At 34.5% G+C, this 26,113-nt stretch overlaps 5 protein-coding genes across 5 annotated transcripts in view; 4 read left to right on the top strand and 1 right to left on the bottom strand.

Annotated features, from left to right (window-relative positions):
* LOC139493887 (uncharacterized) overlaps nt 1–26,113 on the top strand; it is a 452,812-nt gene that overhangs the window by 317,561 nt on the left and 109,138 nt on the right. The window lies entirely within an intron of this gene.
* Nucleotides 1,779–4,933, top strand: LOC139495039 (uncharacterized). Its single transcript, XM_071283193.1, has 3 exons — nt 1,779–2,045; nt 2,638–2,903; nt 3,147–4,933. Exons 1-3 carry the CDS (start codon nt 1,863–1,865, stop codon nt 4,207–4,209), a joined length of 1,512 nt encoding a protein of 503 aa, XP_071139294.1. The 5' UTR covers nt 1,779–1,862; the 3' UTR covers nt 4,210–4,933.
* On the bottom strand, nt 4,224–6,368 carry LOC139495040 (uncharacterized). The gene is made up of 2 exons (XM_071283194.1): nt 5,675–6,368; nt 4,224–5,475 (listed from the first exon to the last, which is right to left on the bottom strand). The coding sequence occupies exons 1-2, from the start codon at nt 5,771–5,773 to the stop codon at nt 4,270–4,272; spliced, it is 1,305 nt and encodes a 434-aa protein (XP_071139295.1). The 5' UTR covers nt 5,774–6,368; the 3' UTR covers nt 4,224–4,269.
* Nucleotides 6,460–8,803, top strand: LOC139495305 (uncharacterized). Its single transcript, XM_071283613.1, has 3 exons — nt 6,460–6,642; nt 7,232–7,497; nt 7,741–8,803. The coding sequence occupies exons 1-3, from the start codon at nt 6,460–6,462 to the stop codon at nt 8,801–8,803; spliced, it is 1,512 nt and encodes a 503-aa protein (XP_071139714.1).
* LOC139495304 (uncharacterized) lies at nt 11,004–13,401 on the top strand. Its single transcript, XM_071283612.1, has 3 exons — nt 11,004–11,240; nt 11,830–12,095; nt 12,339–13,401. The coding sequence occupies exons 1-3, from the start codon at nt 11,058–11,060 to the stop codon at nt 13,399–13,401; spliced, it is 1,512 nt and encodes a 503-aa protein (XP_071139713.1). The 5' UTR covers nt 11,004–11,057.

Raw genomic sequence — 26,113 nt, 5'->3', positions numbered from 1 at the left:
AAGAGTTTCAATGAAAGTTTTCGTGTTTTTCCAGGCAGAAATGATTTTGGAATGATATTATACAGGTTTAAAAGAGCTTAAAAAATGCATAGTGTACAGTGGTCTTTTCATCTGAAATTTCACTGTTTCAGGTCGTTAAATTATTGCACAGGTATAATGCATAACAATGGAAAGAACCCTGTTCAACAACTTTAACAAGGCGAAAAAGAATGTCGAATAGTGAAGCCCGTAAACAATACTTTTTTAATCTGAGCATGCAAATTGAAGATTATGTTATATATTTTACAATAATCACATTCGCAGAACAAAAATATATATTTTGAGAATCCCAGACACTATATTAGTTGACAGTTCTTCCACTAATTCCACGTGTTTTCCGGTTGTAGTAAACTCAAAGTAGCCCACAATGCATTGTAGCTTGTTGAGTCGATTGGTCAGTTTTTCAAGGCCGTATTGGCCTTGTGTTTGGGAAATTACTATGCAAATATATTCTGCCGTAAAGAAATCTAGAGTTCTCGACCTGTTAATCGCCAGAATTACTGAACATTTTCAATCTTTCCTGGATAGAAAAAAGGTGACCGCGAATTAAACCTAGTTTATATGTTTATATGAACTTTCAATATAGCATATGTCATGTTAGTCTAAATCAAGTATTTCGTTTGCAGAAATTGAAGGAAAAAAAACATGCAATTGTTGTTTTTTCGTTGACATATCATGACCCAGATTGCCCTTTTAAATCTGACATATGTACGTAAATGTTCTGACATAAGTACGCAAATGTTAATTTGTAAAACCCATAGTTATTATTTAGAACCCTCGTACAATAATAACAGTGTTCTCGGAATCATTTTTGCCTGTTGGTCCTTGAAGAAAATCTACTGGTATTTAGTATTACTTCTATTGCAAAATACCAAAATTGTGTCGGTCCTTTGCAAAATCTTGGTGGTCCGAAAACCTTTGGTCCGCCACTTTTCAAAATTTACGAAAAACAAAAATGACACACATGAATGAACCAACGACAACCACTGCATGTATTAAGACCGCAATTATACATCATATAGGCTTCGGTTTATGAAGCTAATAGAATTGGGAAAAGGTTGGAATACAGTCACATATATTCTATTGTGTGAGTACTTTATTTAACTGTGTGTGTGTGGGGGTTTGTAATGGTAGATTAGTAAATAAAAACTGATTACCATGGAATAGCACAATTGTGCTTTAGGTGGAGTTAAGCACCAACCAATCAATCAATCATTCAATGTAAAAACAACTGAAAACTCTAAGCATTGACCATAGAATAGATTGTGATGCAATATATCAATGTAAAAACAACTGAAAACTCTAAGCATTGACCATAGAATAGATTATGATGCAATCAATCAACGTAAAAACAACTGAAAACTCTAAGCATTGACCATAGAATAGATTATGATGCAATCAATCAATGTAAAAACAACTGAAAACTCTAAGCATTGACCATAGAATAGATTGTGATGCAATCAATCAATGTAAAAACAACTGAAAACTCTAAGCGTTGACCATAGAATAGATTATGATGCAATCAATCAACGTAAAAACAACTGAAAACTGTAAGCGTTGACCATAGAATAGATTATGATGCACATTTTTTCAGTAGTGGCTCAACGGTTTATCATGGTCACGGTGTCACAAAATGAAATTTTAGAAATCGGTTGGAGGTGTTGCAGTAAATTATTATTTAACAGTTAAAGTATGCCATATGTTCTATAGTATGTTAACAGTAATGAAATCTATAGACGGTTCTTAAAAGTTATTCATGTATGCATTGACCCAGAGTTCAATTTTCGAAAATGAGGCTAAGCTAGGCACCGGTATTATCAATAATGGCTTCTCCAGCAGCATCAACAAGTAAACAAAGAGATGAATACTGTTGTGTGCCATTTTGTAATGGCAATGCCAGAACTAATAAAGAGTTGAGTTTTCATCATATACCATCAGAAAAGAAAATGCTAACAAGAAAACAGTGGATTGTTGCAATCCGTAGAGATGAAGGTGAATTTTTCAAGGTAAATACTAGAAACACGTGCATTTGTTTACACTTTTCATAGAAGCCGATAATGTTGTTTTATATGTAATACCTGTCCCAATTTTCAATAATTAGTTTCAGACAGACTATAAGATTATGTTCAACAATATTTTTCTTTAACAATACTTTTATTTTAGCCGTAAAACATCTGTTTAAGTGTTACATGTCAAACTGTTACCACATGTTGATAGCGATTTTCCTTCATCCGCATATCTGTAGATATGTGTAATTAATTTATCCCATGTTGTTTTTATCACTGTGTGTATGAGACTGTTATAAATATAATATGCATTTTGAACTTCAAACACGTCTGTCGTCATGGTCATAGAGAATGAAAATAATGTGATGTATTCGTAAACAACACCGACAATTTCATTCTCAACATTCTTTTAAAATTATAATTTACCTATAAACACATTTGTAAATTGCAAATACTTTTATTTAATAATAAAAAGAATAAACTTCTTATTTTTTCATAAATATGTTACTGGTCTACATTATAAATATCATAACTTAAGAACAATGTTATATAAATACAAGAACGAAACCTATTAATTTGTATTTGTTTTCAGATTGGAGGAAATACAGTGGTTTGTTCCAAACATTTCAAGAAGGAAGATTACCGCTGGACTCCTAACAGAAAATGTCTCAAACCAGAAGCTGTTCCATCTGTCTTTGATTGGAAATTAAATGAAAGCAGCAGAAAGGCCCCCACATCAAGACAGTCCCTTTTCAAAAAGATGAAAGTTGACGATCGTGAAGATGAAGATGAAATGGTTGTAGAGGATAGTGTCTGTGAAGTTCACAATTCGCAAAGTGTTGATCATGAAAATGACATGTAAGTTTAGTTATCAGAATGTATTAATTCAAAATAAAAAAATATTAAATGTACAAACCCAAATTTAAACTAAACTTGCATGTTTTTTTTATGTATATAATTATTTTCAAAATAATTGAAAAGAAAACATAAAAATATTTTATAAAATCAAAAGGAAACACAGTGTTCTTGAAAAACAACTTCCCCCTTTTTAATGTTAAGGAGATTATACCATTACTTAATACATTTATTTTATATTGACAGGAGTTGTGATTCTAACATTCATGCTGACTGTCTTGAGAAAATTGAGAAACTGGAACATGTGGTACAGCAAAAGGACTCTGAACTTAAAGACAAGACCTATGAGCTCGCAAGTTTAAACCAGAAATTACAAATGGAACGGTTCGGAGTAACAAGATTTTCTTACGACCATGAAATGATAGAGTTTTATACTGGATTTCCAACTTTTGATTTATTTTTAATTTTCTATTCTGCTATCAAGCCTACTGCAACAAGAATGAAAACTGTGTATTATAAGTCTTCTGAGGAACCCAGCAATAGAGGACGTCCAAAGTCAATGGATCCTATTGATGAACTGTTTATGTTTTTATGTAGGTTAAGGTGTGGTTTTCTGACTGAGGACTTGTCAGTAAGATTTAACATTCATGCATCAACAGTAAGCAGAAAAATAATAACTTGGACAAATTATTTATATTTCATATTGGGTGGCATTAATATCTGGCCTAGTAGGGGTAAAATAATGGAGCATATGCCACAGGACTTCAAACTTCTGTACCCTAACACGCGTGTGATAATAGACTGTACCGAAATTTTTACAGAAAGACCTTCTTCTTTAGCCTTGGCGTCAAAAACCTTTTCATCATACAAAAGTCACAACACCTGGAAAGGACTGGTCGGAATATCGCCACATGGTGCTATCACTTTCATTTCTGCATTATATTCTGGATGTATGTCTGACATAGAAATTACCAAGCATAGTGGACTTATTGACTTATTAGAACCAGGAGACCAAATAATGGCGGATAAAGGGTTTATTTTAAATAAATTACTTAAAGATACAGGTGTGTCAATAGCTACGCCACACTTCCTTTGCAGTGATGGACAGTTTACACCGTCACAAATTGAGGACAATCAAAAAATTGCATCCTTAAGAATACATGTTGAGCGGCATATAAAGCGGGCTAAAGAATATAGACTTTTACAGTATACAGTCCCACTTTCATTAGCTGGATCTGTGAATCAGTTATGGACTGTTGCTAATCTATTGACTCTGTTCAGAAGACCATTAATTAAGCAAAAAAACTAAATCATCACTAATTAAAAGTTGGCATAGTGTTTCATTTATACATGCATACATTGACATAATTTAGTTCAAAAAATAAGTGTTGAAAAACAAATCAAGTTTGTCTTTTGTAGCTTCCCAAAATTCACTATCAAAATAAACTGTTTCCAAATGTGAATCATTTTCAAGCCAAACAAAAAAGTCACACCAGTCTAATCCTGTCACGGCCATTTGCATTTGTATTTGATAATGATAGTTATCATTTTTTTTCAATTTTAGCTCCCCGTCGATTAAATGAAGACATTTGACGCTTGATAATTGGTCAGTGTTTGGACACTTTATTTCCAACAAACCATGTGGTTGATTTCTATCAGGTGCATATACTTTTCTGTCTGGGGTAGCTGCAAGCCAGTGACACCAGGGATTTACAATCACACCACATGGATATAAGTTGACATTGTCATTCATCACCTTGCTATAGGCTTGTGCTGCAGTAACCTCACATTCTATACCACGTTTCATAGCTGCTGTCTGAACATGTCTAGTTGACTGCAAGCGTTCAGCAAGTTTAGCCCCATCAGCTCTTCTCTTGGCTATTTCTCCTGCATGTGATGCTGTGATACGATCACGTCTAATTTTATGCCATTTAGGATCATTCGATTGAAGACGTGTTCCTTCCTCAATCTCTTTACTTTCCAGCAGTGTAACCTTCAAGGAGTCATACTTTTTTAACTGGTCTTTCATGAGAACAGTTTCAAAATTGTTAATCATGACATTTTTCAATGGTAATTCTGGAAATGAATTATTATTCATTAAGTTGAGGAGGTAGTCACTTGCCATTTTTTGTTGATAACTGAGAATGCTTCCTTTAGGGAATTTACCAAATTCAGTTTGAACTAGTTCTGTCCTGTGTTCTGTCACCACAGTGTCAAACAAAATGTCCATATCTTTAACCTGGCCCAATAAGTCATTGACATTGATAGCTTCGTTCCCAGGAATAGGATTATATAGGGTAGACTTTATTCCCTTTGTAGCTCGTTGGGGATCCTCACGGTCATAACCCTGCACAACGATGTTATCAGCCTTTTCACCATGTAATTTCTGGCCTCGTGGAACATGCCACGTCTGTGGTAAAGATGTTTTAGCAATATCTGTTGGAATTAACTTCATTTTCAGGGATTTGTAGTGTGCAAGTTGGTACAGAAGGGCTGACACATGTCCACAGTAACCACTTTGTCCAATTGTACATGTACAGAATGAATATTCAATCTGCACTCCATTTAGCATGATCTGTGAAAGAATTTGAGATGTATTAGTTTGATATTTTGTTAATAATTTTATTATATTCATATGCATGTATTGATTAATATGTAAAGTTCTTTATTATTGTATGAAATTGTTTATTTGCAAAATATTTTTTTAGGAGGATATAAAGTTAATATTTATATTCTATGTTTAGTACAACAAGTGAAATACAATGTATGCCTACCTTGACATCATGTGGAGACTCGTTTTTTCTTTGAGATCTAAAACATTTTCCTTTGACCAAACACCCAGTATCATCAGGATGCACTGTAAAAAAATACATCTTTTTTATACTAAACACCTATAAAATTTAACATATAAAACTATGTAAACAAGTTTAATTATCTGTTACTTATAATAATATACTTTCTGTCAAAGAGGGTTCATGCATGATTGCTACCCTTCACTTATTCAGCTGATTTATACGTGATTATCAGGATCAAGATACGGAGTTAATTATCTAAATAAATCAGCAGTCTGCAGACTAAAACAATAAGAATATGAATAATGATTTCTACTGCACAAATAATGGTCAAAAGTTATAATTTGCTGGTAAAATAATGGTTTGTGTAAAGACAATATTTCTCACGTGCACCTCGTAAACAAACATAACAAGTGACCTTACCTGACACAGAATGTACGTATTCCTCGCTGTAGTATTTGAATCCTTTTGTCATTTGTTCTTTTCCTGAACTCTGGCTGTGTTTTCTTATAAATTCTTCCACAAAAGCAAATGATATATCTGGTAAATGTGAAAGATCTTTTGATGAGGTACCGTTTGTTGTTGATGCTGCCATATTGTTTACAAATAATTGCCTAGCTTAGCCTCGATTTCGAATTTATATGAATATTCATTACAATCTTATTAAGAACGGTCTTAAGACGGTTCTTAAAAGTTATTCATGTATGCATTGACCCAGAGTTCAATTTTCGAAAATGAGGCTAAGCTAGGCACCGGTATTAACAATAATGGCTTCTCCAGCAGCATCAACAAGTAAACAAAGAGATGAATACTGTTGTGTGCCATTTTGTAATGGCAATGCCAGAACTAATACAGAGTTGAGTTTTCATCATATACCATCAGAAAAGAAAATGCTAACAAGAAAACAGTGGATTGTTGCAATCCGTAGAGATGAAGGTGAATTTTTCAAGGTAAATACTAGAAACACGTGCATTTGTTTACACTTTTCATAGAAGCCGATAATGTTGTTTTATATGTAATACCTGTCCCAATTTTCAATAATTAGTTTCAGACAGACTATAAGATTATGTTCAACAATATTTTTCTTTAACAATACTTTTATTTTAGCCGTAAAACATCTGTTTAAGTGTTACATGTCAAACTGTTACCACATGTTGATAGCGATTTTCCTTCATCCGCATATCTGTAGATATGTGTAATTAATTTATCCCATGTTGTTTTTATCACTGTGTGTATGAGACTGTTATAAATATAATATGCATTTTGAACTTCAAACACGTCTGTCGTCATGGTCATAGAGAATGAAAATAATGTGATGTATTCGTAAACAACACCGACAATTTCATTCTCAACATTCTTTTAAAATTATAATTTACCTATAAACACATTTGTAAATTGCAAATACTTTTATTTAATAATAAAAAGAATAAACTTATTTTTTCATAAATATGTTACTGGTCTACATTATAAATATGATAACTTAAGAACAATGTTATATAAATACAAGAACGAAACCTATTAATTTGTATTTGTTTTCAGATTGGAGGAAATACAGTGGTTTGTTCCAAACATTTCAAGAAGGAAGATTACCGCTGGACTCCTAACAGAAAATGTCTCAAACCAGAAGCTGTTCCATCTGTCTTTGATTGGAAATTAAATGAAAGCAGCAGAAAGGCCCCCACATCAAGACAGTCCCTTTTCAAAAAGATGAAAGTTGACGATCGTGAAGATGAAGATGAAATGGTTGTAGAGGATAGTGTCTGTGAAGTTCACAATTCGCAAAGTGTTGATCATGAAAATGACATGTAAGTTTAGTTATCAGAATGTATTAATTCAAAATAAAAAAATATTAAATGTACAAACCCAAATTTAAACTAAACTTGCATGTTTTTTTTATGTATATAATTATTTTCAAAATAATTGAAAAGAAAACATAAAAATATTTTATAAAATCAAAAGGAAACACAGTGTTCTTGAAAAACAACTTCCCCCTTTTTAATGTTAAGGAGATTATACCATTACTTAATACATTTATTTTATATTGACAGGAGTTGTGATTCTAACATTCATGCTGACTGTCTTGAGAAAATTGAGAAACTGGAACATGTGGTACAGCAAAAGGACTCTGAACTTAAAGACAAGACCTATGAGCTCGCAAGTTTAAACCAGAAATTACAAATGGAACGGTTCGGAGTAACAAGATTTTCTTACGACCATGAAATGATAGAGTTTTATACTGGATTTCCAACTTTTGATTTATTTTTAATTTTCTATTCTGCTATCAAGCCTACTGCAACAAGAATGAAAACTGTGTATTATAAGTCTTCTGAGGAACCCAGCAATAGAGGACGTCCAAAGTCAATGGATCCTATTGATGAACTGTTTATGTTTTTATGTAGGTTAAGGTGTGGTTTTCTGACTGAGGACTTGTCAGTAAGATTTAACATTCATGCATCAACAGTAAGCAGAAAAATAATAACTTGGACAAATTATTTATATTTCATATTGGGTGGCATTAATATCTGGCCTAGTAGGGGTAAAATAATGGAGCATATGCCACAGGACTTCAAACTTCTGTACCCTAACACGCGTGTGATAATAGACTGTACCGAAATTTTTACAGAAAGACCTTCTTCTTTAGCCTTGGCGTCAAAAACCTTTTCATCATACAAAAGTCACAACACCTGGAAAGGACTGGTCGGAATATCGCCACATGGTGCTATCACTTTCATTTCTGCATTATATTCTGGATGTATGTCTGACATAGAAATTACCAAGCATAGTGGACTAATTGACTTATTAGAACCAGGAGACCAAATAATGGCGGATAAAGGGTTTATTTTAAATAAATTACTTAAAGATACAGGTGTGTCAATAGCTACGCCACACTTCCTTTGCAGTGATGGACAGTTTACACCGTCACAAATTGAGGACAATCAAAAAATTGCATCCTTAAGAATACATGTTGAGCGGCATATAAAGCGGGCTAAAGAATATAGACTTTTACAGTATACAGTCCCACTTTCATTAGCTGGATCTGTGAATCAGTTATGGACTGTTGCTAATCTATTGACTCTGTTCAGAAGACCATTAATTAAGCAAAAAAACTAAATCATCACTAATTAAAAGTTGGCATAGTGTTTCATTTATACATGCATACATTGACATAATTTAGTTCAAAAAATAAGTGTTGAAAAACAAATCAAGTTTGTCTTTTGTAGCTTCCCAAAATTCACTATCAAAATAAACTGTTTCCAAATGTGAATCATTTTCAAGCCAAACAAAAAAGTCACACCAGTCTAATCCTGTCACGGCCATTTGCATTTGTATTTGATAATGATAGTTATCATTTTTTTTCAATTTTAGCTCCCCGTCGATTAAATGAAGACATTTGACGCTTGATAATTGGTCAGTGTTTGGACACTTTATTTCCAACAAACCATGTGGTTGATTTCTATCAGGTGCATATACTTTTCTGTCTGGGGTAGCTGCAAGCCAGTGACACCAGGGATTTACAATCACACCACATGGATATAAGTTGACATTGTCATTCATCACCTTGCTATAGGCTTGTGCTGCAGTAACCTCACATTCTATACCACGTTTCATAGCTGCTGTCTGAACATGTCTAGTTGACTGCAAGCGTTCGGCAAGTTTAGCCCCATCAGCTCTTCTCTTGGCTATTTCTCCTGCATGTGATGCTGTGATACGATCACGTCTAATTTTATGCCATTTAGGATCATTCGATTGAAGACGTGTTCCTTCCTCAATCTCTTTACTTTCCAGCAGTGTAACCTTCAAGGAGTCATACTTTTTTAACTGGTCTTTCATGAGAACAGTTTCAAAATTGTTAATCATGACATTTTTCAATGGTAATTCTGGAAATGAATTATTATTCATTAAGTTGAGGAGGTAGTCACTTGCCATTTTTTGTTGATAACTGAGAATGCTTCCTTTAGGGAATTTACCAAATTCAGTTTGAACTAGTTCTGTCCTGTGTTCTGTCACCACAGTGTCAAACAAAATGTCCATATCTTTAACCTGGCCCAATAAGTCATTGACATTGATAGCTTCGTTCCCAGGAATAGGATTATATAGGGTAGACTTTATTCCCTTTGTAGCTCGTTGGGGATCCTCACGGTCATAACCCTGCACAACGATGTTATCAGCCTTTTCACCATGTAATTTCTGGCCTCGTGGAACATGCCACGTCTGTGGTAAAGATGTTTTAGCAATATCTGTTGGAATTAACTTCATTTTCAGGGATTTGTAGTGTGCAAGTTGGTAAAGAAGGGCTGACACATGTCCACAGTAACCACTTTGTCCAATTGTACATGTACAGAATGAATATTCAATCTGCACTCCATTTAGCATGAACTGTGAAAGAATTTGAGATGTATTAGTTTAATATTTTGTTAATAATTTTATTATATTCATATGCATGTATTGATTAATATGTAAAGTTCTTTATTATTGTATGAAATTGTTTATTTGCAAAATATTTTTTTAGGAGGATATAAAGTTAATATTTATATTCTATGTTTAGTACAACAAGTGAAATACAATGTATGCCTACCTTGACATCATGTGGAGACTCGTTTTTTCTTTGAGATCTAAAACATTTTCCTTTGACCAAACACCCAGTATCATCAGGATGCACTGTAAAAAAATACATCTTTTTTATACTAAACACCTATAAAATTTAACATATAAAACTATGTAAACAAGTTTAATTATCTGTTACTTATAATAATATACTTTCTGTCAAAGAGGGTTCATGCATGATTGCTACCCTTCACTTATTCAGCTGATTTATACGTGATTATCAGGATCAAGATACGGAGTTAATTATCTAAATAAATCAGCAGTCTGCAGACTAAAACAATAAGAATATGAATAATGATTTCTACTGCACAAATAATGGTCAAAAGTTATAATTTGCTGGTAAAATAATGGTTTGTGTAAAGACAATATTTCTCACGTGCACCTCGTAAACAAACATAACAAGTGACCTTACCTGACACAGAATGTACGTATTCCTCGCTGTAGTATTTGAATCCTTTTGTCATTTGTTCTTTTCCTGAACTCTGGCTGTGTTTTCTTATAAATTCTTCCACAAAAGCAAATGATATATCTGGTAAATGTGAAAGATCTTTTGATGAGGTACCGTTTGTTGTTGATGCTGCCATATTGTTTACAAATAATTGCCTAGCTTAATTAGCCTCGATTTCGAATTTATATGAATATTCATTACAATCTTATTAAGAACGGTCTTAAGACGGTTCTTAAAAGTTATTCATGTATGCATTGACCCAGAGTTCAATTTTCGAAAATGAGGCTAAGCTAGGCACCGGTATTATCAATAATGGCTTCTCCAGCAGCATCAACAAGTAAACAAAGAGATGAATACTGTTGTGTGCCATTTTGTAATGGCAATGCCAGAACTAATACAGAGTTGAGTTTTCATCATATACCATCAGAAAAGAAAATGCTAACAAGAAAACAGTGGATTGTTGCAATCCGTAGAGATGAAGGTGAATTTTTCAAGGTAAATACTAGAAACACGTGCATTTGTTTACACTTTTCATAGAAGCCGATAATGTTGTTTTATATGTAATACCTGTCCCAATTTTCAATAATTAGTTTCAGACAGACTATAAGATTATGTTCAACAATATTTTTCTTTAACAATACTTTTATTTTAGCCGTAAAACATCTGTTTAAGTGTTACATGTCAAACTGTTACCACATGTTGATAGCGATTTTCCTTCATCCGCATATCTGTAGATATGTGTAATTAATTTATCCCATGTTGTTTTTATCACTGTGTGTATGAGACTGTTATAAATATAATATGCATTTTGAACTTCAAACACGTCTGTCGTCATGGTCATAGAGAATGAAAATAATGTGATGTATTCGTAAACAACACCGACAATTTCATTCTCAACATTCTTTTAAAATTATAATTTACCTATAAACACATTTGTAAATTGCAAATACTTTTATTTAATAATAAAAAGAATAAACTTATTTTTTCATAAATATGTTACTGGTCTACATTATAAATATGATAACTTAAGAACAATGTTATATAAATACAAGAACGAAACCTATTAATTTGTATTTGTTTTCAGATTGGAGGAAATACAGTGGTTTGTTCCAAACATTTCAAGAAGGAAGATTACCGCTGGACTCCTAACAGAAAATGTCTCAAACCAGAAGCTGTTCCATCTGTCTTTGATTGGAAATTAAATGAAAGCAGCAGAAAGGCCCCCACATCAAGACAGTCCCTTTTCAAAAAGATGAAAGTTGACGATCGTGAAGATGAAGATGAAATGGTTGTAGAGGATAGTGTCTGTGAAGTTCACAATTCGCAAAGTGTTGATCATGAAAATGACATGTAAGTTTAGTTATCAGAATGTATTAATTCAAAATAAAAAAATATTAAATGTACAAACCCAAATTTAAACTAAACTTGCATGTTTTTTTTATGTATATAATTATTTTCAAAATAATTGAAAAGAAAACATAAAAATATTTTATAAAATCAAAAGGAAACACAGTGTTCTTGAAAAACAACTTCCCCCTTTTTAATGTTAAGGAGATTATACCATTACTTAATACATTTATTTTATATTGACAGGAGTTGTGATTCTAACATTCATGCTGACTGTCTTGAGAAAATTGAGAAACTGGAACATGTGGTACAGCAAAAGGACTCTGAACTTAAAGACAAGACCTATGAGCTCGCAAGTTTAAACCAGAAATTACAAATGGAACGGTTCGGAGTAACAAGATTTTCTTACGACCATGAAATGATAGAGTTTTATACTGGATTTCCAACTTTTGATTTATTTTTAATTTTCTATTCTGCTATCAAGCCTACTGCAACAAGAATGAAAACTGTGTATTATAAGTCTTCTGAGGAACCCAGCAATAGAGGACGTCCAAAGTCAATGGATCCTATTGATGAACTGTTTATGTTTTTATGTAGGTTAAGGTGTGGTTTTCTGACTGAGGACTTGTCAGTAAGATTTAACATTCATGCATCAACAGTAAGCAGAAAAATAATAACTTGGACAAATTATTTATATTTCATATTGGGTGGCATTAATATCTGGCCTAGTAGGGGTAAAATAATGGAGCATATGCCACAGGACTTCAAACTTCTGTACCCTAACACGCGTGTGATAATAGACTGTACCGAAATTTTTACAGAAAGACCTTCTTCTTTAGCCTTGGCGTCAAAAACCTTTTCATCATACAAAAGTCACAACACCTGGAAAGGACTGGTCGGAATATCGCCACATGGTGCTATCACTTTCATTTCTGCATTATATTCTGGATGTATGTCTGACATAGAAATTACCAAGCATAGTGGACTAATTGACTTATTAGAACCAGGAGACCAAATAATGGCGGATAAAGGGTTTATTTTAAATAAATTACTTAAAGATACAGGTGTGTCAATAGCTACGCCACACTTCCTTTGCAGTGATGGACAGTTTACACCGTCACAAATTGAGGACAATCAAAAAATTGCATCCTTAAGAATACATGTTGAGCGGCATATAAAGCGGGCTAAAGAATATAGACTTTTACAGTATACAGTCCCACTTTCATTAGCTGGATCTGTGAATCAGTTATGGACTGTTGCTAATCTATTGACTCTGTTCAGAAGACCATTAATTAAGCAAAAAAACTAAATCATCACTAATTAAAAGTTGGCATAGTGTTTCATTTATACATGCATACATTGACATAATTTAGTTCAAAAAATAAGTGTTGAAAAACAAATCAAGTTTGTCTTTTGTAGCTTCCCAAAATTCACTATCAAAATAAACTGTTTCCAAATGTGAATCATTTTCAAGCCAAACAAAAAAGTCACACCAGTCTAATCCTGTCACGGCCATTTGCATTTGTATTTGATAATGATAGTTATCATTTTTTTTCAATTTTAGCTCCCCGTCGATTAAATGAAGACATTTGACGCTTGATAATTGGTCAGTGTTTGGACACTTTATTTCCAACAAACCATGTGGTTGATTTCTATCAGGTGCATATACTTTTCTGTCTGGGGTAGCTGCAAGCCAGTGACACCAGGGATTTACAATCACACCACATGGATATAAGTTGACATTGTCATTCATCACCTTGCTATAGGCTTGTGCTGCAGTAACCTCACATTCTATACCACGTTTCATAGCTGCTGTCTGAACATGTCTAGTTGACTGCAAGCGTTCAGCAAGTTTAGCCCCATCAGCTCTTCTCTTGGCTATTTCTCCTGCATGTGATGCTGTGATACGATCACGTCTAATTTTATGCCATTTAGGATCATTCGATTGAAGACGTGTTCCTTCCTCAATCTCTTTACTTTCCAGCAGTGTAACCTTCAAGGAGTCATACTTTTTTAACTGGTCTTTCATGAGAACAGTTTCAAAATTGTTAATCATGACATTTTTCAATGGTAATTCTGGAAATGAATTATTATTCATTAAGTTGAGGAGGTAGTCACTTGCCATTTTTTGTTGATAACTGAGAATGCTTCCTTTAGGGAATTTACCAAATTCAGTTTGAACTAGTTCTGTCCTGTGTTCTGTCACCACAGTGTCAAACAAAATGTCCATATCTTTAACCTGGCCCAATAAGTCATTGACATTGATAGCTTCGTTCCCAGGAATAGGATTATATAGGGTAGACTTTATTCCCTTTGTAGCTCGTTGGGGATCCTCACGGTCATAACCCTGCACAACGATGTTATCAGCCTTTTCACCATGTAATTTCTGGCCTCGTGGAACATGCCACGTCTGTGGTAAAGATGTTTTAGCAATATCTGTTGGAATTAACTTCATTTTCAGGGATTTGTAGTGTGCAAGTTGGTAAAGAAGGGCTGACACATGTCCACAGTAACCACTTTGTCCAATTGTACATGTACAGAATGAATATTCAATCTGCACTCCATTTAGCATGATCTGTGAAAGAATTTGAGATGTATTAGTTTGATATTTTGTTAATAATTTTATTATATTCATATGCATGTATTGATTAATATGTAAAGTTCTTTATTATTGTATGAAATTGTTTATTTGCAAAATATTTTTTTAGGAGGATATAAAGTTAATATTTATATTCTATGTTTAGTACAACAAGTGAAATACAATGTATGCCTACCTTGACATCATGTGGAGACTCGTTTTTTCTTTGAGATCTAAAACATTTTCCTTTGACCAAACACCCAGTATCATCAGGATGCACTGTAAAAAAATACATCTTTTTTATACTAAACACCTATAAAATTTAACATATAAAACTATGTAAACAAGTTTAATTATCTGTTACTTATAATAATATACTTTCTGTCAAAGAGGGTTCATGCATGATTGCTACCCTTCACTTATTCAGCTGATTTATACGTGATTATCAGGATCAAGATACGGAGTTAATTATCTAAATAAATCAGCAGTCTGCAGACTAAAACAATAAGAATATGAATAATGATTTCTACTGCACAAATAATGGTCAAAAGTTATAATTTGCTGGTAAAATAATGGTTTGTGTAAAGACAATATTTCTCACGTGCACCTCGTAAACAAACATAACAAGTGACCTTACCTGACACAGAATGTACGTATTCCTCGCTGTAGTATTTGAATCCTTTTGTCATTTGTTCTTTTCCTGAACTCTGGCTGTGTTTTCTTATAAATTCTTCCACAAAAGCAAATGATATATCTGGTAAATGTGAAAGATCTTTTGATGAGGTACCGTTTGTTGTTGATGCTGCCATATTGTTTACAAATAATTGCCTAGCTTAATTAGCCTCGATTTCGAATTTATATGAATATTCATTACAATCTTATTAAGAACGGTCTATACACAATCCTTGATAGTATAATTGGCAAGTACACACATCTGTGATGAGAAATCGAGGTTCGAATCCTCGACAAGGAGTATAGACAGTGTTTACTGCTTTTTGATGTTGTAAGCAGTATTTGACTTCCGAAAAATACATACATTTAGAATTTAATACATCCTTGTTTCATATGAAGCCAGTTAAGAACTTTGACGACATCTGTGTCCACTGTCTACTGACAAACGGTAATGTCGAGCCCTGTTTGTCAGAGCTTTCTATGATACAGTATTTTATTGTTTACTCCATATATAACATGATTTAATATGGTATATATCTTTTAGTAGTATGGTTTTTTTATTGTTTCTGTTTAATAATAATCAAAACTTATATAGACTGGAGGATTTAGAGCTGGCCATATTGTATTTAAATATCTGTGTGGACCTCTATATGATTTTGGTTGTGTTTGCAGATCGGTTGCTGTCTCATTACAATTTGCATAACCTCACATCTCCTTAATTCATATGTGCATGTGATTTAACTAACAAAACTTTTAAAGTTGTACATAGCAATACAGGGAGATGACTGTAAAATTCAGTTGAACGATCTAATCATTTATATATACATAGGTAGTTTCTCCTTGTAATGATGTATGCATACATGTATAACAATGATTATTTTTCAGATAATTTTATTGGATGGACCTATTCTTCAGTGTACGTAGTAAATGCTCATTTGGAAAATTGGATACGTGTGGCCATGTAACCGGTCTTTGTACAGCTTGGATCATATATATGAAATCGTGTAATTACAAATCATTTCAAAACAAAAAATAATTACAAGTTTGGGAACTTTCTATAGATAATATTGGAAAACATAATATACCTTGATTCTATTGAAGACAAAAACAGGCCAGCAGCTGTATAACAACACATTTTTTTTGTATTCCATACCTTAGAACTATGACGATCCAGCATCTTTCTGTCCAGCAGCTGTATAACAACACATTGTATTCCATACCTCAGAACTATGACGATCCAGCATCTTTCTGTCCAGCAGCTGTATAACAACACATTGTATTCCATACCTCAGAACTATGACGATCCAGCATCTTTCTGTCCAGCAGCTGTATAACAACACATTGTATTCCATACCTCAGAACTATAACGATCCAGCATCTTTCTGTCCAGCAGCTGTATAACAACACATTGTATTCCATACCTTAGAACTATGACGATCCAGCATCTTTCTGTCCAGCAGCTGTATAACAACACATTGTATTCCATACCTCAGAACTATGACGATCCAGCATCTTTCTGTCCAGCAGCTGTATAACAACACATTGTATTCCATACCTCAGAACTATGACGACCAAGCATCTTTCTGTCCAGCAGCTGTATAACAACACATTGTATTCCATACCTCAGAACTATGACGATGCAGCATCTTTCTGTCCAGCAGCTGTATAACAACACATTGTATTCCATACCTCAGAACTATGACGATCCAGCATCTTTCTGTCCAGCAGCTGTATAACAACACATGTATTCCATACCTCAGAACTATGACGATGCAGCATCTTTCTGTCCAGCAGCTGTATATCAACACATTGTATTCCATACCTCAGAACTGTGACGATCCAGCATCTTTCTGTCCAGCAGCTGTATATCAACACATTGTATTCCATACCTTAGAACTATGACGATCCAGCATCTTTCTGTCCAGCAGCTGTATATCAACACATTGTATTCCATACCTCAGAACTGTGACGATCCAGCATCTTTCTGTCCAGCAGCTGTATAACAACACATTGTATTCCATACCTTAGAACTATGACGATGCAGCATCTTTCTGTCCAGCAGCTGTATAACATCACATTGTATTCCATACCTCAGAACTGTGACGATCCAGCATCTTTCTGTCCAGCAGCTGTATAACAACACATTGTATTCCATACCTCAGAACTATGACGATCCAGCATCTTTCTGTCCAGCAGCAGTATAACAACACATTGTATTCCATACCTCAGAACTGTGACGATCCAGCATCTTTCTGTCCAGCAGCTGTATAACAACACATTGTAATCCATACCTCAAGACTATGACGATCCAGCATCTTTCTGTCCAGCAGCTGTATAACAACACATTGTAATCCATACCTCAGAACTATGACGATCCAGCATCTTTCTGTCCAGCAGCTGTATAACAACACATTGTATTCCATACCTCAGAACTATGACGATCCAGCATCTTTCTGTCCAGCAGCTGTATAACAACACATTGTATTCCATACCTCAGAACTATGACGATCCAGCATCTTTCTGTCCAGCAGCTGTATAACAACACATTGTATTCCATACCTCAGAACTATGACGATCCAGCATCTTTCTGTCCAGCAGCTGTATAACAACACATTGTATTCCATACCTCAGAACTATGACGATCCAGCATCTTTCTGTCCAGCAGCTGTATAACAACACATTGTATTCCATACCTCAGAACTATGACGATCCAGCATCTTTCTGTCCAGCAGCTGTATAACAACACATTGTATTCCATACCTCAGAACTATGACGATCCAGCATCTTTCTGTCCAGCAGCTGTATATCAACACATTGTATTCCATACCTCAGAACTATGACGATCAAGCATCTTTCTGTCCAGCAACAGTACATGATGCAAATTAACTCATTCAAAATAATTAATTACAATTGCAAACTGATTATGAAGAAGCAGTTTGACAACTGAATAACCATCTTCAGAATGATTTATAGTCGAGTTTATTTTCCATGTTTTCAGCTCATCAAACTAATCATAATTTATTACAGAATTCTGATAAACAAAAAAGACAGAAACATTTAATCATTCAATAAATCATTAATGAAAATGACAGTTGATATTGTGATACATAATTTTTAGTATATCGAAAAATTAGTAAAATGTATTTGACAGCAAACTTTAAATATAAATGAAATAAATATAGACAATAGCGGTATGGGGTTTGCTCATTGTTGAAGGCTGTACGGTGACCAATAGTTGTTAATTTATGTGTCATTTGGTCTCTTGTGGAGAGTTGTCTCATTGGTAATCATACCACATCCTCTTTTTTATATAAATAAACTAAAAATCTGTCCAGCAAATATTTTTTGGTCTTTATCATCATTATCATAAAGTATTATAAAGAAATTATACATACATTGTATCATACATTATATGTACAATATAATAATTAACATAGGCTAAGATCTGCATGGAGAAACTCTGGATCTGGTTCACAACCTACAATGTAGATCTGCATGGTGAAACTCTGGATCTGGTTCACAACTTACAATGTAGATCTGCATGGTGAAACTCTGGATCTGGTTCACAACCTACAATGTAGATCTACATGGTGAAACTCTGGATCTTGTTTACAACCTACAATGTAGTTCTGCATGGTGAAACTCTGGATCTGGTTCACAACCTACAATGTAGATCTGCATGGTGAAACTCTGGATCTGGTTCACAACCTACAATTTAGATCTGCATGGTGAAACTCTGGATCTGGTTCACAACCTACAATGTAAATCTGCATGGTGAAACTCTGGATATGGTTCACAACCTACAATGTAGATCTGCATGGTGAAACTCTGGATCTGGTTCACAACCTACAATGTAGATCTGCATGGTGAAACTCTGGATCTGGTTCACAACCTACAATGTAGATCTGCATGGTGAAACTCTGGATCTGGTTCACAACCTACAATGTAGATCTCCATGGTGAAACTCTGGATCTGGTTCACAACCTACAATGTAGATCTGCATGATGAAACTCTGTATCTGGTTCACAACCTACAATGTAGATCTGCATGGTGAAACTCTGGATCTGGTTCACAACCTACAATGTAGATCTGCATGGTGAAACTCTGGATCTGGTTCACAACCTACAATGTAGATCTGCATGGTGAAACTCTGGATCTGGTTCACAACCTACAATGTAGATCTGCAGTGATGTCCTCAGCTTCATCTTCAGATGCTGATATTGGCCTTTTCTTTATAATTGAGTTACATTTAAGGAATAACAGTACTGTAGTTGAAGAGTTGCCACCGTCAATTGGCGATTTGACGGTCGCAAATACAGTTTTACTGGCGACGCGTAGCGTCTGATATACACGTATGTTAGGGTTTTATTTCAGAAGGTTTTTCAATTATTATAATTATGAGTTAAAATGATTTAATATAAAAAGATGCGGGATAAAAAAAAAACAATTATTAGTTTGAATTGGATTAAATTTCCAACTTATATCATTATGGAATATAATTATATTAAAACGAAGGGGAAACGTTTCCTCCCATAACATTTTGACATGAATAACATGAGACCAAAAACCGCGATATAAGTCTCTCTCTTTGTCTCTCTCTCCTCCAACAAATATTTCTCAGATCCAGATATTTCCTTGGCACAATACATTATATATAATGTTCTATAAATGAGGCTTCATATGAGATACACGTTTTATAATCTGAATGTATTAAAAAAAAAGTCAACACATCCATGGTATTTGTTCCCCTCAATGTCAGAGTCTGATATGAACTGAAAATTGCCAGGGATATAAAAATTCGTTGAAGATATCTATGGAACCAGCGTCGCTTGTGATTTCTGCTGTCGGTGTTAAAACTGTTATTTTGACTCTAAAAAGTGCTGACGTCCATGTATGAGTAAAATACAGAATTAAAAATAACTCTATCTTTTTTATATTTCTTTATTTTAGAGGTAAGCTTTTGGCCAAGTTTCGCCTATTCTGTCACAAATCATTAACCTTTTACCAATCAATTGTATTCTAAAAGAAGTTGATTTGTTCTTTGTACGAATACATGGAATATTTGTCACTAGACGTTATGCATGCAATCGATGATCAAATACAAATCTGCAGTATTTATGTTATTGAAAGACTTGAAATTTTACAAATATGACATGCATCTATGAAATTTTTTATCGACGCACCAAACTTTTCCCCTTTATCGTTCATTTTTCGATCCACCTAAGCTTTCTAACGATCTTCTTAATCGTTCATGACATTGATTCTAAAATTAAAATCCTACACAAATTGCAAATTGCAAAAACTTTTATTCTCCGACTAGACTGCGTAAAAGATGAATACTGTTTTGTTTGTGTACACACGGTGTTTTGAAGGCCGATATCCAGTTTCGCTGAAAAAGAATTAATTTGCGCCACAACTTAATTACGCCTATTCTTTTTTTGCATCACTTTATTGTAAAAACTGCAGCATTCATTTCCGCCAATAAAACAATCATTTGATTGCGCAAATGTTATAGACTTGTTTTCAAATGGTTGTTCTTAGTGCACTGAGGAGGTCCTTTCCGGTATTTACAGGTACAAGTAGAAATACCGCAAAGGGCCTCCGTATTGCACTAAGAACAAAATAGTGCACTAAGTGCTTGGTGGAATGATAGAATTGACACAAAAAACATGGCATACAGACTTTTTTAAAGTACATAATTTCAAATTTTATAATCATATCTTTAGTAATTTAAAAGTTATTTAACAGTTGAAATCAGTATTCTAATGTTACAATACATGTACGTGTAAATAGGTTAACCGTTTAGAGGTAAATATGACACAATTAATAGAATTGAGAATGTAAATGAGGAATGTGTCAAGTTCCATTTATTGGCGCAATTCATATTATAAAAAGAGAAGAGATTTGCGCGATTCAAACCTTTACAATATGACAAATTACAGCTAACCGTTTTGACAAACCAGTAAATTCTTCGCCCGGGGATATGCAGCTGACATCAATCTTCCTTCAGTAACTTCACAATACCCAGCCGTGTCATTTCCGTATATTGTACCTGTAGATAGCACGTGTGATACATGTATATGTTCCAGACCATATGAGAGTCCGGACCGTACGTGTACGGTCCGGACCGTATGCGTACTTTTTTCAAATACCCATACGGTCGGACCGTACACCGCGTAGTCAGCTATGACAAAAGGCCTAGAAATTACGTTCTTTTATATATATATATTGCACATACTAACAATTTAATTTGTGCATGCTGAACGTTCACTGGCAAATATTTCAAGCATAATACGGATGAGAACATATAGATGATAAGTATCATAAGAAAGTTATGCAAAGTAGGAGGAGCTCGATATATGGACTGCCATAAGAAAAGGAATGAACGATGTACGCTTGGTATAGGCAAAATTCCTCCTTTTTACCCTACGAGGCTTTGTATTTATGCTTCCAGCTGTATGAACACCCTGTCTAAGCAAGGGATTATCTGTCAGATTAGTCATATTTCTATGTTGACTGTATGAACACCCTGTCTAAGCAAGGGATTATCTGTCAGATTAGTCATATTTCTATGTTGACTGTATGAACACCCTGTCTAAGCAAGGGATTATCTGTCAGATTAGTCATATTTCTATGTTGACTGTATGAACACCCTGTCTAAGCAAGGGATTATCTGTCAGATTAGTCATATTTCTATGTTGACTGTATGAACACCCTGTCTAAGCAAGGGATTATCTCTCAGATTAGTCATATTTCTATGTTGACTATATGAACACCCTGTCTAAACAAGGGATTATCTGTCAGATTAGTCATATTTCTATGTTGACTGTATGAACACCCTGTCTAAGCAAGGGATTATCTGTCAGATTAGTCATGTTTCTATGTTGACTGTATGAACACCCTGTCTAAGCAAGGGATTATCTGTCAGATTAGTCATATTTCTATGTTGACTCTATGAACACCCTGTCTAAGCAAGGGATTATCTGTCAGATTAGTCATATTTCTATGTTGACTGTATGAACACCCTGTCTAAGCAAGGGATTATCTGTCAGATTAGTCATATTTCTATGTTGACTGTATGAACACCCTGTCTAAGCAAGGGATTATCTGTCAGATTAGTCATGTTTCTATGTTGACTGTATGAACAACCTGTCTAAGCAAGGGATTATCTGTCAGATTAGTCATATTTCTATGTTGACTGTATGAACACCCTGTCTAAGCAAGGGATTATCTGTCAGATTAGTCATGTTTCTATGTTGACTGTATGAACAGCCTGTCTAAGCAAGGGATTATCTGTCAGATTAGTCATGTTTCTATGTCGACTGTATGAACACCCTGTCTAAGCAAGGGATTATCTGTCAGATTAGTCATATTTCTATGTCGACTGTATGAACACCCTGTCTAAGCAAGGGATTATCTGTCAGATTAGTCATATTTCTATGTTGACTGTATGAACACCCTGTCTAAGCAAGGGATTATCTGTCAGATTAGTCATATTTCTATGTTGACTGTATGAACACCCTGTCTAAGCAAGGGATTATCTGTCAGATTAGTCATATTTCTATGTTGACTGTATGAACACCCTGTCTAAGCAAGGGATTATCTGTCAGATTAGTCATATGTCTATGTTGACTGTATGAACACCCTGTCTAAGCAAGGGATTATCTGTCAGATTAGTCATGTTTCTATGTTGGCTGTATGAACACCCTGTCTAAGCAAGGGATTATCTGTCAGATTAGTCATAGTTCTATGTTGACTGTATGAACACCCTGTCTAAGCAAGGGATTATCTGTCAGATTAGTCATATTTCTATGTTGACTGTATGAACACCCTGTCTAAGCAAGGGAGTATCTGTCAGATTAGTCATATTTCTATGTTGACTGTATGAACACCCTGTCTAAGCAAGGGAGTATCTGTCAGATTAGTCATATTTCTATGTTGACTGTATGAACACCCTGTCTAAGCAAGGGATTATCTGTCAGATTAGTCATATTTCTATGTTGACTGTATGAACACCCTGTCTAAGCAAGGGATTATCTGTCAGATTAGTCATATTTCTATGTTGACTGTATGAACACCCTGTCTAAGCAAGGGATTATCTGTCAGATTAGTCATATTTCTATGTTGACTGTATGAACACCCTGTCTAATCAAGGGATTATCTGTCAGATTAGTCATATTTCTATGTTGACTGTATGAACACCCTGTCTAAGCAAGGGATTATCTGTCAGATTAGTCATATTTCTATGTTGACTGTATGAACACCCTGTCTAAGCAAGGGATTATCTGTCAGATTAGTCATATTTCTATGTTGACTGTATGAACACCCTGTCTAAGCAAGGGATTATCTGTCAGATTAGTCATATTTCTATGTTGACTGTATGAACACCCTGTCTAAGCAAGGGATTATCTGTCAGATTAGTCATGTTTGTATGTTGACTGTATGAACACCCTGTCTAAGCAAGGGATTATCTGTCAGATTAGTCATATTTGTATGTTGACTCTATGAACACCCTGTCTAAGCAAGGGATTATCTGTCAGATTAGTCATATTTCTATGTTGACTGTATGAACACCCTGTCTAAGCAAGGGATTATCTGTCAGATTAGTCATGTTTCTATGTTGACTGTATGAACACCCTGTCTAAGCAAGGGATTATCTGTCAGATTAGTCATGTTTCTATGTTGACTGTATGAACACCCTGTCTAAGCAAGGGATTATCTGTCAGATTAGTCATATTTCTATGTTGACTGTATGAACACCCTGTCTAAGCAAGGGATTATCTGTCAGATTAGTCATATTTCTATGTTGACTGTATGAACACCCTGTCTAAGCAAGGGATTATCTGTCAGATTAGTCATGTTTCTATGTTGACTGTATGAACACCCTGTCTAAGCAAGGGATTATCTGTCAGATTAGTCATGTTTCTATGTTGACTGTATGAACACCCTGTCTAAGCAAGGGATTATCTGTCAGATTAGTCATGTTTCTATGTTGACTGTATGAACACCCTGTCTAAGCAAGGGATTATCTGTCAGATTAGTCATGTTTCTATGTTGACTGTATGAACACCCTGTCTAAGCAAGGGATTATCTGTCAGATTAGTCATATTTCTATGTTGACTGTATGAACACCCTGTCTAAGCAAGGGATTATCTGTCAGATTAGTCATATTTCTATGTTGACTGTATGAACACCCTGTCTAAGCAAGGGATTATCTGTCAGATTAGTCATATTTCTATGTTGACTGTATGAACACCCTGTCTAAGCAAGGGATTATCTCTCAGATTAGTCATATTTCTATGTTGACTATATGAACACCCTGTCTAAACAAGGGATTATCTGTCAGATTAGTCATGTTTCTATGTTGACTGTATGAACACCCTGTCTTAGCAAGGGATTATCTGTCAGATTAGTCATGTTTCTATGTTGACTGTATGAACACCCTGTCTAAGCAAGGGATTATCTGTCAGATTAGTCATGTTTCTATGTTGACTGTATGAACACCCTGTCTTAGCAAGGGATTATCTGTCAGATTAGTCATGTTTCTATGTTGACTGTATGAACACCCTGTCTAAGCAAGGGATTATCTGTCAGATTAGTCATATTTCTATGTTGACTGTATGAACACCCTGTCTAAGCAAGGGATTATCTGTCAGATTAGTCATATTTCTATGTTGACTGTATGAACACCCTGTCTAAGCAAGGGATTATCTGTCAGATTAGTCATATTTCTATGTTGACTCTATGAACACCCTGTCTAAGCAAGGGATTATCTGTCAGATTAGTCATATTTCTATGTTGACTGTATGAACACCCTGTATAAGCAAGGGATTATCTGTCAGATTAGTCATATTTCTATGTTGACTGTATGAACACCCTGTCTAAGCAAGGGATTATCTGTCAGATTAGTCATATTTCTATGTTGACGATATGAAAATAAGTAGATGTGGTATGATTGCCAATGAGACAACAATCCACCAAAGTTCAAATTTAAAAGTCAATATTATAAAAAAAAACAACGTCATCTCCTTATTATCATCATAGACCGATAATTACGTTTCTTTGCAACAGATGGATCAAACCAGTGTTCACAAAAAAAATTTCATTCATATTTTTGGCCGCAATGACACACTTCGAACACTTTAATTTTTTGAATCAGGAACTTTCCTTATTAGCTTCCCTTTTAAAAACACATGTCAAAAAGTAAGACAGAAGTTAAAGTTTGCTAACATCACCGACTAATATAGCGTCCCTTTGTGCTGGGCGGATTTTTAAAATGACAATCCCAACTTTCCCTGAACCTAGTTCTGTAAGTAGTATAGATTTTTTTTATTTATAAAGTCTTTAGTAGTGTTTGGAAGTGTCATGCATCATGTGGACCGAAAAACTAAATGAATGTAAATTCTAGGCTATTGTACTACACAAGTAAGAAAGTTGCATACACAGGTTGGGGATATCCTTCACATATGGGTCCAATCAGAAGTCAAAACGGTGGTCTCCTCATTTGACAGCATCCAATCAAAGTGGGGAAAAAATCATTTTTATGCAAACAAAATATCCTTGAGATTTGGATGGTAAGGATAGGTTCGGATAAGGCTCTAATTCACTGAATATCCTTTATCTCTTGAATTTTGCCTAAAATTCTTGTCGGCTTTTATCAGGATTCTGTAGGTGAGAATTAGATTGGTATCAGACTGAGAGCATCACATTGTTTGCCTTATTTGCAATGTATTTATAAATTTTAAAATCTCCATGCTGGACAGACACCCAA

The sequence above is a fragment of the Mytilus edulis genome, chromosome 11, assembly GCF_963676685.1.
Source record: "Mytilus edulis chromosome 11, xbMytEdul2.2, whole genome shotgun sequence".
Taxonomy (NCBI): domain Eukaryota; kingdom Metazoa; phylum Mollusca; class Bivalvia; order Mytilida; family Mytilidae; genus Mytilus; species Mytilus edulis.
Note: the sequence above shows the minus strand (reverse complement) of the source record. Positions and strands in the feature narration are given on the sequence as shown.